This window comes from Phascolarctos cinereus, unplaced genomic scaffold (genome assembly GCF_003287225.1).
Source record: "Phascolarctos cinereus isolate Bilbo 61053 unplaced genomic scaffold, phaCin_HiC Scaffold_2;HRSCAF=192, whole genome shotgun sequence".
NCBI classification, from domain to species: domain Eukaryota; kingdom Metazoa; phylum Chordata; class Mammalia; order Diprotodontia; family Phascolarctidae; genus Phascolarctos; species Phascolarctos cinereus.
In genome coordinates, this window is record NW_027555625.1 from 243,820,679 (window position 1) to 243,836,548 (window position 15,870).

Below are 15,870 nucleotides of genomic sequence, written 5' to 3' on the forward strand. Positions count from 1 at the left end.
GAAATGATGAGCCTATATCAGTGCCAGAGGAAAGAAAGGACTGTATATGAAAGACATGAAAGTAGAAATAATAGGACCTAGCAACAGATTAGATATGTGGGGTGAGTGAGAGTGAATTAAAGATGACACCAAGGCGGTGAATCTTTATGACTGGGAGGATAGTGGTACCCTTGACAATAATAGGGAGGTTTGGAAGGAGAAAGGTTTTGGGAGGAAAGAGAATGAGTTTCCGTTTTGAAAATATTAAATTTAAGATGTCTAAAGGATATATAATTTAAGAAGTCTAACAGGCATTTGGAGATGTGTGTCTGGAGGTCAGAAGAGAGGTTAGGGCTGGATAAACACCTAGTCAAAGGACTACATTAGTATATCTGATCAAACATGGCCTCTTCAAATAAATTTAAACATATATTTTCTCTCATGCTTCTTACTCACATAAGAAATATGATAAAAATAGTTGAATCAAACTTCAATAAAACATGCTTTAAGTTGCTATTTGACAGTCAATCTGAGTGCTTATACTTTTGTACCAATTAAAGACAAATCCAGCATACATTTTAATTTACTTAATCTATACTTTTTATTGTGTACTGATAAATGGCCTTTTAACTGATATGGTAACTAATAATACCTTTTATTCTATAGTTGGCAATATAATAATATTTCTTTAAAAATTTTTAAGTCAATTTTATTTTATTTTCAGTTCCAGACTCTCTCCCTCCCCTCCCCATTGAAAAGGAAAGAAATATAACTTAAAACATACTTTCATGTTATTTCACTTGATCCCCACACAACAATCATGCAAGGTTGGAGGCCAAGTATTATCATCCACATTTTCTAGATTAGGAACATGGACTCATAAAAAGTAAGAGACTTGCCCAAAGGAATAGCATAAATAAACTCAAATACCCTCCTATTACACTATAGTTTATTATATAATTCCAAAAGAGTAAGGTGTTCTACTTTGTCAGTAATCCCATGTGTATTAAAATTTAAATACAAGAGAAGGAAAACAGTGAGTGAAACTAACATATTTCATAATTCTGTTGAGAAGTGAGTTGTAAAAATATCAATTACTAATGTTGTTACAAAAAATATGCTGAAAATTCAGCTAAGTAAATTATAATAGGCATAGAATTAGAAATACACTCAATTAGATCTAAAATAAAGCATAATTAAGTAGAAGTTTTAAGTAAAAATGAAATAAGAGAATTGCAGTTCTTTAAGAAATCAATGATCATTACTTTATAGAATTACAGTGACATAAATGTAAGCTATACATATACATATGTAAACACACACATATATGTGTACACCTGGAACATTGGCTTTTATGTGATCATTTCCACTGGCTATTCTTTATTGGATGTAACATTATGGTCAACAACAAGTACTCCTTTTTTTTTTTAAAATGTAAATTAATTTATTTTTAGTTTTCAACATTCACTTCTACAAGTTTTTGAGTTCCAAATTTTCACCCCATCTCACCCCTCCCTCCACCCCAAGATGGCATACATTCTGAATATCCTTCCCCTACTCTGTCCTCTCTTCTATATCTCCCCCCTTCTCTTATCCCCTTCCCCTTCTATTTTCCTGTAGGGCAGGATAGACTTCTATACCCCATCTCCTGTATTTCTTATTTCCCAGTAGCATGTGAAAACATTTTTTTTAACATGTTTTTAAAACTTTAGGTTTCAAATTCTCTCTCTTCCTCCCTCCCCCCACCCTCATTGAAAAGGCAAACAACTCAATATAGATTATACATGTGCAGTTATGCAAAACACTTCCATAGTAGACATGTTCTGAAAAACTAACTCTATGTCCCTTAATCCTATCCTGCCTTCCCATTCATTCTATTCTTTCTTTTGACCCTGTCCTTCCTCAGAAGTATTTCCTTCTGATTACTCCTTTTCCCAATCTGCCCTCCTCTCTATCATCCCCCTGCTCTCTTGTCCCCTTCTCCCCCTATTTTCCTGTAGGGTAAGACAGATTTCCATACCCAATTGAATGTGTATGTTATTCCCTCCTTAAGCCAAATCCTATGAGAATAAGATTCACTCATTTCCTCTCACCTTCCCCTGCTTTCCCTCCACTGTAAGATACTTTTCTTTTCTGTTTTTTTTTGTAAGTACTCTTTTTAAAATAAAAGATTGATCCCATTTAATTTCCTTTTTTCCAATATGATTGTACTGCTTCTTTTAGGGTAGAAAGAAAAATTTTGCATTTTCTGATATTATAATACTATCAAAGGCATAATGACTGCTACCCTACATTTATATGTAGGATATATTGTGTTTATATATTTGAAAGAAAAAAAATTTCCCTTGAATGTGTAATTCACAAATTTTTGGATGGAAAATAAGTTAATCCTAAGTACATAATCTCATCAGCTACTGAGTTATTCACTTTTTTATACAATGGCTTATAATAACCTAAAAAAGAGAATGTTTAAATCAATCACTAATCTTATATTTGACTATTTTTCTAATAAAATATAATGAATTATATTAAAATAGGCTATCAATTCTATAACTAAATTAAACCTACCTTGCTATTAAGTAGACCAGGTTTATTTGAATTCTTCCTATTTAAAAAAAAAATTTTGTCAAATTGAAAAAAACACATGAAAACCAGTACAATAAAGAAATAAAAAATTTTCTTAAAGAAGGTGATGTATAGCTAAGTCTGTGTCGATAGAAAATTACAATAAAATTGTTGTACTGTTTGGTTCTTAGATTTGTGTGGTTCAATTGACTATTAGTGCTTCCAACTGAATCTTCATTTAGGATAAACTAGGTTTTCTTTTTGGTCCAATCCCATTATTTCAGGAGTATAGTGAATCAGTTTCTACCAAGGTAAGTTCCTCTGTTCCTACAACTTAAACTTTTAGAAAGTTGCATTGGGGGCACCACGAGGTCAAGTGACTTGCCCCTAATTCTTCCCAAATAAAGTCTAAATACCATATCACAAATTTTTCTGATCTGGATAGATGACTACAAAACCTGAAATATGAGGTTATGTTTACGTTTTCAATTTAACAATAATTTATTAGGTGTCTTCAGTCATCTTCAGTGTCTGACTGTGAACCCCTTTGGTATTTTCTTGGCAAGACTACTGGAGTGGTTTGCCATGTCCTTCTTCAGTTCATTTTATAAACTGGTTCAGAACAACAACTTATATTATACCATATGATATCAAAATATATGTGACCTGAATATTAAGGATCACATCATAAAAAAAAACAACCACCAACTAGAAGAACCAGATCTGTTATCTTTTATAGCAATGGTTAGAGGGAGAATTCTTAACCAGTCAAGGGTTAAACGTGTTTCCAAAAGAAAAAAAAATTCAAATACATGAAACTGAAAAGTTTTTGCATATACAAAATAAAAAGGGAAACTACTAAGGAAAAAAAAAACTTTTGCAGCAATATCCAAGATCTAGAAATTGATCAATAAAGGACAGGATTCTGGGAAGATGGTGCAATAGGTCAGAAAATTTCAAGTTCTCCAGATTTCTCCAATAAACAAGACAAAATAGTGCTTCAGGGCAAATGTAGAGTGGTAAAAATACACAAAAGTTGGGGCAGAACACTGGTTCTCCTGGGACAACCTGGAGAAGATCCAAAGGAAAATCCCAGGACTGAGATTTGGTCAACGTGAAGGGTAAACACCTCCAGGCTGGTTCACCTTAAACAGCAAGCCCGAGTAAGCCTGAGCAAGCCACAGAAATTTACCATGGGAAGACAGAAGAGGATGCTGAAGGAATAAAAGGGTCTGCTACCCAAAAGAGTACATTAAATGGTCACCTGGCCAAAAAGAATTCGTAGAAGAACTTAAAAAAGATTTTAAAAATCAAATGAGAGAGATTGAGGAAAAATTAAAGAAAAAAAAAGAACAATCCAAGAAATCCAAGGGAATAAAAAGATTATGAAAAGAAAATCAACGAATTAGAAAAGGGGATTCAGAATCTTGAGGGACAAAATAACTCCTTGAAAATTGGAATTGGGGAAGAGAAAGCCAGCAAAGTCATAAGAGACCAAGAAATAATAAAACAAAAATATAAAGAATGAAAAGATAGAAGAGAATATTAAACATCTCATAAGAAAGACAACTGATCTGGAAAATAGATCAAGAAGAGAAAAACTAAGAATAATTGGACTGCCTGAAAGCTACAACCAAAAAAAGAATCTTGACACAATAATATTTAAAAAACTAAAGAAAGCTGTCCTGAAGTGTTAGAACAAGAAGGAAAGTAGAAATAGGGAAAAAATCACTAATCACCACCTGAAAGAGAGCTGATGAGGAAAAACTACAGGAATATTATAGTCAATTCCCAAAATGCTCAGCTCAAGGAGAAAATATTATGAGCAACAAGAAAAAAAAATTTAAATATGGCAGTGTCACAATTAGAATCACACAAGACCTAGCAGTGGTAACACTAAAAGACCACAGGTCTTGGAACACTATATGTGAGGAACAAAAGAACTGGGTTTCTGGCAGAAAATACACCCAGCAAAGTTAAACATAATCCTGAATAAAAGGAAATGGACATTTAATGAATTGCTAGACTTTGAGGATTTTGTTTAAGAAATATTGGAAATATTCAATATTGAGGGGCTTATAAGAAGACAGACACATTAATGTATTGCTGGTGGAGCTGTTAATTAGGCCAATAATTCTTCCACTAAGTATTTATACTAAGAAAATGACTAAAACACTCATACCATCTGACTCAGAGATTCCATTGCTAAGTCCATATACCAAGAAGGTCACCAATAAAATGAAAGGTTTTATGTAGCCCTCTCCCTCAAATGTTTATATCAACACTGTAGGAGAATTGGAAATAAGTATATGTCCATTGATTTGGGAATAGCTAAATAAATTGTGGTACAAGAATACAAAGGAAATTACTGTACTATAAAAATGATATTATTAATAAGAGAAGCATGTAAACTGAAATAGCAACAAAAGTTATATTAACAATGACTACAACTTAGAAATACAGTGAACAACAACAAAATCAAAATAATCAAAACTGAATGCTGTAAAGTCTTATGCCAAGCTTGGCCCTGAAAAAGATATAGGAAAATGCACCTCTCTTCTCTATGAAAAGAAGGGAGAACTAGGGATATACAATATGTTACCTTTGCTTGATCCATTGGTTAGTTTTGCAGAGCTATTTTTATTTTTTCATATATAGTACGGTTCTCTGGAAGGGGTAGGAAGAAAGATATATTGGGAAATCTAAGTAATGGGGAAAAGATGCCAAGAAACATTTTCAAAGAAGAAAAAATTGGGTAGATTTAGAACCAGACAAAAGAGTGGGGAAGGACTTTTGAGAGCCAAGATGTTAAAGTAAGAAGTCACTCTCATTGTCTCTTATTGACCTCTAAAAACCCAAAAAATATTGCCCCGGGAAAAACCTTGGAACAGCTGAGCCAGCAGAAAGATAGGGTGCAGCAGTCTTTTAACCTGGGAAGTTTGGAGGATTAACAAGAAAGGTTCCACTCGCTCTGGTAGAAGGAGAGCAGTACAGGATGGGAGGTGTCCCAGCAAGCCAGCGGTAAGCCCCACCTTGGCAAACCAATAGCAGATCCTGAGCCCCAAAGTGGTGGAGCAAGCAAGCGCCAATAAAGGACCCCACCACCTGCCTTAACACAGGAAAGGGAACTGGTAGACTCCAGCAGTCAAACCTCCCAGTGCTTCAGCACAACTTCAGGGAGCATAACTCCAGGCGGGCAGGCATTCTCCAGCAGCCAAACCTTCTGGTGCTTCAGAGCAGCCTAGATGAGCAGGCATCCTCCAGGGGCCAGACCTCAACCCTACCCTGAGAGCTTCAGTGCTGCTGACCTCAGCTTTCCACCAGCTAAGCAGACAGACCCCTATAGCCTGCACCTATCAGCACTTGAAGGCCCAGCACACAAAGTTAGCGACCAGGTCCCTGGCCCCCAGCACAAGAAGCTTGGGTCAGTGCCCCCTGTACTTCAGCAGGAGAGCTCAACTTTAAAAGCCAGGAAATAGGCAAACTCATGAACAAAAAGCAGAAACAGACAATGAACACAGATTCTTCCTATGGAGACAGGGAAAATCAAAACACAAATTCAGAAGAGGATAATATTGTCAATATGCCCACATCTGAAGACTCAAAGGGTAATATGAACTGACCCCAAGGTCAAAATTCCTTCTTAGAAGAGCTCAAGAAGGATTTTAAAAGTCAAATAAAAGGGACAGCTAGGTGGCACAATGAATAGCTCTACAGCCTTGGATTCAGGAGGACCTGAGTTCAAATCCAACCTCAGACACTTGACACTTCCTAGCTCTATGACCCTGGGCAAGTCACTTAATCCCAACTGCCTCACCAAAAAAGCAAAATAAATAAATAAATATATAAATAAAAGTCAAATAACAGAGGTAGAAGAAAAACTGGGAAAAGAAATGAGAGGTAAGCAAGAGACAGTCAATAGCATGGAAAAGGAAGAACAAAAATTGACTGTAGAAAACAAGTCCTTAAAAAACACAATTGGCCAAATAGGAAAAAAAGTACATTGAAGAAAACAACTTCTTAAAAAGTAGAATTGGCCAAATGGTAAAGGAAGCACAAAAACTCACTGAAGAGAAGAACTCCTTAAAAAGTAAAATGGGCCAAATGGAAAAGAATGTAGAAAAGCTAACCGAAGAAAGCAATTCGTTAAAAATTAGAACTGGGCAAGTGGAAGTTAATGAATCTATGAGACATCAAGAATCAGTCAAACAAAATCAAAAGAATGAAAAAAATAGAAGAAAATGTAAAATCTCACTGGAAAAACAAATGACCTGAAAAATAGATCCAGGAGAGACAATTTAAGAATTATTGGACTACCTGAAACCCATGATCAACAAAAAAGCCTGGACAGTATCTTTCAAGAAATCATCAAGGAAAACTGCCCTGAGGTCCTAGAATCAGAAGGCAAAACAGTCATTGAAAGAATCCACCTATCATCAATTCCAAATTGAAAATGCCAAGGAATATTGTAGCCAAATTCCAGAATTATCAGGTCAAGGAGAAAATACTGCAAGCAACCAGAAAGAAGCAATTTAAATATTATGTACCCACAGTCAGGATTACATAGGACCTTGCAGCTCAACATTAAAAGACCAGAAGGTGTGGAATATAGTATTCTGTAAGGCAAAGGAGCTTGGATTACAACCGAGGATCAACTACCCAGCAAAACTGAGCTTAATCTTTCAGGGGAGGAGATGGACACTCAATGCAACAGAGGACTTCCAAACTTTCCTGATGAAAACACCAGAGCTCAACAGAAAATTTGATCTTCAAATATAAGACTCAAGAGAGGCATAAAAGGTACACAGGAAAGAAAAAAAACACATGTTATTTAATAAGGGCAAACTATTTACATCCCTACATGTGAAGATGATACTTGTAACTCTTGAGAACAGTGTCTCTATTATGAAACTTAGAAGGCATATATATAGCCAAAGGCCGTGGGTATAGGTTGACTTTGACATGATGATAGGAAATCTAATTAAGTGGTGAAAAGGGATTATACTGGGAGAAGAGGAAAGAAAGAAGTAGAAAAGGGTGAATTACATCACATGAAGAGACACAAAGACCCATTACAATAGAGGGAAAGAATGGAGGGAGATGAACATTGTCTGAACCTTACTCTTATGAGATTTGGCAAAAGAAGGAATAACATACTCAGGTGCAGAAATCTAACATACCTTATATGAAGTAGGAAGGGAAAGAGGAAAGAAAAGGGAGATAGTGGATAGAAGAGAGGGAAGATTGAGGGACGTGTTGGTCAAGAGGGAAAGGGAGAAAGGAGAGAGAAAAACATAAACAGGAGGGGAAATAGGATGGAGAGAAAGACACAGATAGTAATCATAACTGTGAATGGGATGAACTCTCCCATAAAATGGAAGCAAATAGCAGAGTAGATTAAAAACCATAATCCTACAATATGTTATTTACAAGAAACACATCTGAAGCAAAGGGATACACACAGAATAAAGATAAAAGGCTGCAGAAGAATATATTATGCTTCAGCTGAAATAAAAAAAGCAAGGGTAGTGATTTTGATCTCAGACAAAGCAAAAGCAAAAGCAGATCTAATTAAGAGATAAGGAAGGAAACTACATCCTGGTAAAAGGGTGAATTCACACCAATAAACAGGAACTATTTTGCCCAACTGTATGGCAAAAATTTGACAATCTTAATGAAATGGATGAATATTTACAAAAATATAAATTGGCCAGATAAATAGAAGAGGAAATAAAATATTTAAACAATCCAATTTCAGAAAAAGAAATTGAACAAGTCATTAATGAATGCCCTAACAAAAAATATCAGAGCCAGATGGATTTAGAAAGTGAATTCTATCAAACATTTAAAAAACAACAATACTATATTTATTATTTGGAAAAACAGGCAAAGGATTCATACCAAATTTATATTATGATACAAATATGGTGCTGATTATTAATTATTATAATAACCATTATACAATGATAATAATTATAATAATATAATTATATAATAGAATAAATGTTATTATGATTATTATAAGAAAATTATAGACCAATTTCCCTAATGTATATAGATGTAAAATGTTTAAATAAAATATAACAAAGAGATTACAACTTATCTTGAGGATAATACACTATGACCAGGTAGAATTTACGCCAGGAATGCAGGGCTGGTTCAACATTAGGAAAACTATAAGCATAATTGACCATATCAACAACAAAACTAACAGAAATCATATAATTATCTCAATAAATGCAGAAAAAGCATTTGACAAAATACAACACCCATTCTTATTAAAAACACTAGAGAGCATAGGAATAAATGGAATCTTCCTTAAAATGATTGATAGCATCTATCTAAAACCATTAGCAAGCATTATATGTAATGGGGATATAAGCTAGAAGCATTTACAATAAGATCAGGGGTGAAACGAGGCTGTCCATTATCACCACTGTTGTTCAATATCGTACTGGAAATGTTAGCTTTAGCAATAAGAGAAGAAAAAGAAATTGAAGGTATTAGAATAGACAAGAAGAAACAAAGCTATCATTCTTGGCACATGATAGGATGATATACTTAGAGGATCCTAGAGAATCAAGTAAAAACTACTTGAAATAATAAACAACTTTAGCAAAGTTGCAGGTTATAAAATAAACCAACATAAATCATTGGTATTTCTATATATTACCAACAAAGCCCAACATCAAGAGACAGAAAGAGAAATTCCATTTAAAGTTACTCTAGACATTATAAAATATTTAGGAGTCTACCTACTGAAACAAACCCAGGAACTATATCAACACAATTACAAAATGCTTTTCACACAAATAAAGTCAGATCTAAATAACTGGAAAAACATCAATTGCTCATGGATAGGCTGAGCTAATATAATAAAAATGACAATTCTACCCAAACTAATTTACTTATTCAGTGCCATACCAATCAAACTACCAAAAACTATTTTATAGAGTTAGAAAAAATAATAACAAGATTCATTTGGAAAAAAAAAAAGGTCCAGAATATCAAGAACTAATGAAAAGAAATGCAGGGGAAGGTGGCCTAGCTGTTCCAGATCTTAAATTGTATTATAAAGCAGCAATCATCAAAACTACTTGGTACTGGCTAAGAAATACAGTGATGGATCAGTGGAATAGGTTAGGTATGTAAGACATAGTAGTCAATGACTACATTAATCTATTATTTGATAAATCCAAAGACCCCAGCTTCTGGGATAAGAGCTCACTCTGACAAAAAACTGCTGGGAAAACTGGAAAAGAGTATGGCAGAAACTAGGCAAAGACCAAAATCTCACACCATATAGTCAAAATGGGTTCATGATTTAGATATAAAGGCTGATACTATAAGCAAACTGGAGACAAGGAATAGTTTACCTATCAGATTATGGAGAACAGAATTCATGACCAAACAGGAGATAGAGAACATTATGAAAGCAAAATGGATAATTTTGATTACATTAAATTGAAAAGTTTTTGCACAAACAAAGCCAATGCAACAAGATTAGAAGGAAGTAGAAAATTGGGAAAGAATTTTTACAACCAGTTCTCTGATAAGGCCTCATTTCTAAAATATATAGAGAATTAAGTCAAATTTATAAGAATACAAGTCATTCCCCAATTGATAAATGGTCAAAGGATATGAACAGGCAGTTCTCAGATGAACAAATTAAAGTCATCTATAGTCACATGAAAAAATGCTCTAAATCACTATTGATTAGAGAAATGCAAATCAAAACAACTCTTAGGTACCACATCACACCTATCAGATTGGCCAACATGACAAAACAGGAAAATGATAAATGTTGGGAGATGTGGGAAAATTGGAACACTATTGCTTTGTTGCGGAGTTGTGAAATGATCCAACCATTTTGGAGAACAATTTGGAACTATGCCCAAAGGGCTATAAGAATGTGCATACCCTTTTACCCAGCAATAGCACTTCTAGGGCTATAACCCCAAGAGATCATAAAAATGGAAAAAGGACCCACATGTACAAAAATATTTATAGCAGCTCCTTTTGTGGTGGCTAAGAAGTGGAAATTGAGGGAATGCCTATCAACTGGGGAATGGCTGAGCAAGTTGTGGTATATCAATGTAATAGAATACTATTGTGCTATAAGAAATGATGAGAATTCTATTGGAGTTCCGGGGGCAGAGCCAAGATGGTGGAGTAAAAGCAGTGACTTGTTTGACCTCTTCCCCAAACCCCTCCAAATACCTATAAAAAATGGCTCTAAACAAATTCTAAAGCAGCAGAACCCACAAGGAGACAAAGTGAAACAAATTTACAGCCCAAGACAGCCTGGATGGTTGATCAGAAAGGTCTATCGTGCCAGGCTGGGAAAGCAGCACAGTCCAACGTGGGCACTTAGGCAAGGCAGGTCTCAGTGAACCTGGAGCAAGCCTCAGAGGACTGAACTGCAGGCAGCTATGGTGGTTAACTCATGAATGTCAAAGACAACTTAGACGATTAGTAGGAAAAGTCTGTGTCTGCGGTGAGAGAGAGAAGAGCAGAGTCCCAGCCCCAGTCCCTGAGCACGATTCCAGGGTGGCAACTGCCTCCAGGACTTCTGGCCCATAGACTGAAGGGAAATCAAGTGGTTGATCAGAAGGGGATTGCAGGGATCTCTCTGCTGGTGCAGGATTCTCTTGCTTTGCCTATGTTTGGATCTGGGTCACAGTTCTGGGTGGTAGTCCTTGAGGGAGGAAAGGCATTGGCGCGGTGGAGCTTTGGTGCAGTGGAGCTTGCAGCGGTGGTAGAGAGGAAATCCTCCTCATAGTTCCAAGACAGAAAAGAGTGCTTGTGGTCACTCATAGATCAGAGCATAGAACAGGAAAGGAGTGAACACCTCACCCTTGATCATAGCACCTTGGAAGAACTGAAAATTTACAGGTCCCTAGAAATATCTCTGAAAATAGCTGCACCAAACCCCCGAAGCTTGGGACAGTACATTCTCCACACTGGAAGCAGACCCCTTCCTTAACAAAGAATTTATAACTCAAGTAATTGGCTGAGATCATAAGCAAGCAGTGCAAAAAGAGTCAGACTATATTATCTTACTTTGGTGACAAAGAAGATCAAAACATACAACCAGAAGACAACAAAGTCAAATATCCAAAGCCTCCAAGAAAAATATGAATTGGTTCCAGGCTATGGAAGAGCTCAGAAAGGATTTTGAGAAGCAAGTAAGAGAAGTAGAGGGAAAACTGAGAGTGATGCAAGAAAACCATGAAAAACAAGTCAACAGCTTGCTAAAGGAGACCCAAAATAATACTGAAGAAAATAACACCTTAAAAAATAGCCTAACCCAAATGGCAAAAGAGGTTCAAAAAGCCAATGAGGAGAAGAATGCCTTAAAAAGCAAAATTGGCCAAATGGAAAAGGAAGTCCAAAAGATTACTGAAGAAAATACTTCCTTAAAAATTAGAATGGAGCAATTGGAAGCTAGTGACTTTATGAGAAATCAAGACACTGTAAAACAAATCCAAAAGAATGAAAAATAGAAAACAATGTGAAATATCTCATTGGAAAAACAACTGACCTGGAAAATAGACCCAGGAGAGAAATTTAAAAATTATTGGACTATCTGAAAGCCATGATCAAAAAAGAGCCTAGACATCATCTTTCAAGAAATTATCAAGGAAAACTGCCCTGATATTTTAGAACCAGAGGGCAAAATAGAAATGAAAGAATCCACCAATCACCTCCTGAAAGAGATCCCCAAAGGAAAACTCCTAGGAATATTGTAGCCAAATTCCAGAGTTCCAGGTCAAGGAGAAAATATTGCAAGCAGCCAGAAAGAAACAATTCAAGTATTGTGGAAACACAATCAGGATAACACAAGATTTAGCAGCTTCTACATTAAGGGACCACAGGGCATGGAATATAATATTCTGGAGGGCAAAGGAGATAGGATTACAACCAAGAATCACCTACCCAGCAAAACTGAGTATAATCCTTCAGGGGAAAAAATGGTTATTCAGTGAAATAGGGGACTTTCAAGCATTCTTGATAAAAAGACCAGAGCTGAATAGAAAATTTGACTTTAAAACACATGACTTAAGTGGAACATGAAGAGGTAAATGGGAAAGAGAAATCATAAGAGACTTATTAAGGTTGAACTGTTTATATTCTTGCATGGAAAGATGATATTTGTAACTCATGAGACCTTTGTCAGTATTAGGGTAGTTGGAGGGTAAAAATTATATGTATATATCAATATAAATATAGATATAGATACAGATATAGATGTAGATAGATAGAGGGCACAGGGTGAGTTTAAGATGAAGGGGTAATATCCGGAGAACAAAATTAAGGGGTGAAAGAGGATTATACTGGCAGAAGGAGAAAGGGAGAGGTAGAATGGGGTAAATTATCTCACATAAAACAGACAATAAAAGGCTTTTACAGTGGAGGGGAAATGGGGGAAGGCGACAGAATGAGTGAATCTTATGCTCACAGGATTTGGCTTAAGGAGGGAATAACACACACACAATTGGGTATGTAAATCTATCTTACCCTACAGGAAAATGAGTGGGGAAGGGGATAAGAGAGCAGGGATGATAGAGGGGAGGGAAGATTGGGGGAGGGAGTAATCAGAAGCAAACACTTATAGAGAGGGACAGGGTTAAAAGACAGAATAGAATATATGAAGGGCAGGATAGGATGAAGGGAAATATACTTAGTTTTTCACAACATGACCACTATAGAAGTGTTTTACATGACTACATTTGTATAACCTGTTTCAAGTTGCCTGCCTTTTCAATGAGAGTGGGTGGGGAGGGAGGAAGGGAGAAAAAATGGAACCCAAAGTTTTAAAAACACATGTTAAAAAAAATTGTTTTCACATGCAACTGGGAAATAAGAAATACAGGAAATGGGGTATAGAAATCTATCCTGACCTACAGGAAAATAGAAGGGGAAGGGGATAAGAGAGGAGGGGATGAGATAGAAGGGGGGGAAGTTTAGGAGAAGGGGTATACAGAATGCATGCCATCTTGGGGTGGGGGGAGAGAGAAGAGGGGGAGAAAATTTGGAACTCAAAATCCTATGGAAGTGAATGTTGAAAACTAAAAATAAATAAATTAATTAGAAAAACAGTGGACCCCAAAGTGCCAATGTAATACCAACTTCTATTGCAGTGGAATGCTACAAAGCCATCTTTAATCTTTTTTAACGATTTAAATATAGGCATAGATGATATACTTATGACATCTGCGGGGTGAAATGATGTTAGCATGGATAACTAATTAATTGGATAACAGAATCAGCACCCAAAAAGGTCTTACCAGGGTACAAGAATGGGTCAAATCTAACATGACTAAATGTAATAGGGACAAATGTGAAATCCTTCACAAAACAAACTAAACTGCAGAAGTACAGCATGTACAGATGTGACTTTCAATAATTTGTGTGACAAAGATCTGACAGTTTTAATGGATTTCAAACTCAAAATGAATCAACAATGTAAAATTGCAACTAAAAAACTGTGATCTTAGGCACCACCAATATATTATATTGTCCTAAGGGTAAAGGGTGGGAGAATTGAAAATCCTGTTGTATTTTGTCCTGGAGAGATGACATCTGGTATGACATTTAGTTCTAGATTCCCTCTTTTAGGAAAGGCATGAACAAATCTTTTGGAGCTCATTGAGGGTAGGGTGACCAGAATGGTGAAAAGAAAATCATGCCATTTAAGGATCAATTAAAATAACTTGGGGTGTTTAAACTGGAGAAGAGGAGACTTATTCAGCAAGCATTTATTAAGTGCTTAATATTTATGTACGAAGCATTGTGTTAAGCTCTAGAGACACAAAGACTAAATCAGTGCCTGCCTACAATAAGCATACATTCTGATGAGGGAGACAACATGAATATATATGGGAGATATACATAGGTACATACATACAAATGAATACGTACATGTATGCATGTATGTATGCGTATATATGTATATATATAAATATGGAGGCAGGTAGAGAGAGAGAGAGTAGACAGAAGGTAATCAGAGAAGAGAAATCATTAGTGGTTGGGGAGGGACTGAGAAATGCCATTATAAAGTATCATTTGCAATAAGTACTAAAGGAAACCTCAGAAACCAAGAAGTAAAAGTAAGGACTTCCAGGAGTAAATGTGGTAGAGTAAGCAGTAAATTGCCATAAACTCTCCCATATTCATCTCCAAACAACCATAAAATAGCACCCCAAAACAAAACCTGGAACAGCAGAACCAGTAAAAAGATAGGGTGAAACAATCTTTTACCCAAGAAACTCGGAAGATCGCCAAGAAAGTCTGTCTCATTTGGGTAAAAGGGAATTTCAGTCCAGAACAGAAAGTATCCCAGTGAGCCAGCAGCAAGCCCCACCTCATCAAACCATCAGGAGATCCTAAGCCCTAGTGTAAAGGAGCAGGCAAATGCCAACACCAGGACCCTCCATGTGCCTCAGCATAGCCAGTGAAAGCAGCAGACTCCAGCTCTGAGAACCACTATGTGCTTCAGTGTAGCCCAGATCAAACAGGCATCCTCCAGAGGCCAGACCTCCATGTGCTTCACCACAGCCCTGGAGAAATGAAGAAACATCTCACCACCCTCAACACACACCAGACACCAGCACTAGGATCCCAGCTTAGCACCAGGTAAGCTGCCAGATCCCTACAGCCACAAGCAGCGCCAGCCACTTTCCACCCTACCCCCTCAGCATAGCACCAGACACAAAGGTCCCCTGTGGGCCTCAGGGCAACATCAGTGCAGCACCAGGTAAACAGCCAGGGCTTGTAGCCCCTGGGACAAGAAGCTTGAGACAGTGCCCCTTCCAACCTAGGAATAGAGCTCAAATTTAAAAGAAACGGAAAAGGCCAAAAAAAATGAGCAAAAAATAACAATGAAAAAAGAATCTAACCATAGAAAATTATCATGGTGATAGGGAAGACCAAGACACAAACTCAGAAGAAAACAATGTCAAAACATCTATGGGCAAACCCCAAAGAAAAATGGGAAGTAGTCTTAATTCTAGAAAGAACTCATGGAAGAGCTCAAAAAGCTTAAAAATCATATAAGAGATGGAAGAAAAATTGGGAAAAGGAATGAGAGTGATATAAGAGAATTATGAAAAAAAGTCAACAGTTTAGAAAAAGAAAACAACTGTTTAAAAAGTAGAATTGGACAAATGGAAAAGGAGATACAAAAATCTACTGAAGAAAACAATTCCCTAAAAAGTACAATTGACCAAATGGAAAAGAAAGTACAAAAGCTAACTGGGGTAAATAACTCCTTGGAAGTTAGAATTGGGCAAGCAGAAGCTAATGACTCTGTAAGACATCAAG

General features: G+C 36.3%; 1 protein-coding gene across 6 annotated transcripts in view; it reads right to left on the reverse strand.

The window, feature by feature from the left end:
• The window catches only part of SYCP2 (synaptonemal complex protein 2), a 115,824-nt gene that overhangs the window by 31,091 nt on the left and 68,863 nt on the right, over window positions 1–15,870 (reverse strand). For all 6 annotated transcript variants that reach the window (XR_013484696.1, XM_078149887.1, XM_078149886.1 and 3 more), the window contains one exon: window positions 2,548–2,584. Coding sequence is in view for 5 of the 6 variants with exons in the window: in XM_078149887.1 (XP_078006013.1) it covers window positions 2,548–2,584 (37 nt within the window). In the remaining variant the exon portion in view is untranslated. The remainder of the gene's footprint in view (window positions 1–2,547; window positions 2,585–15,870) is intronic.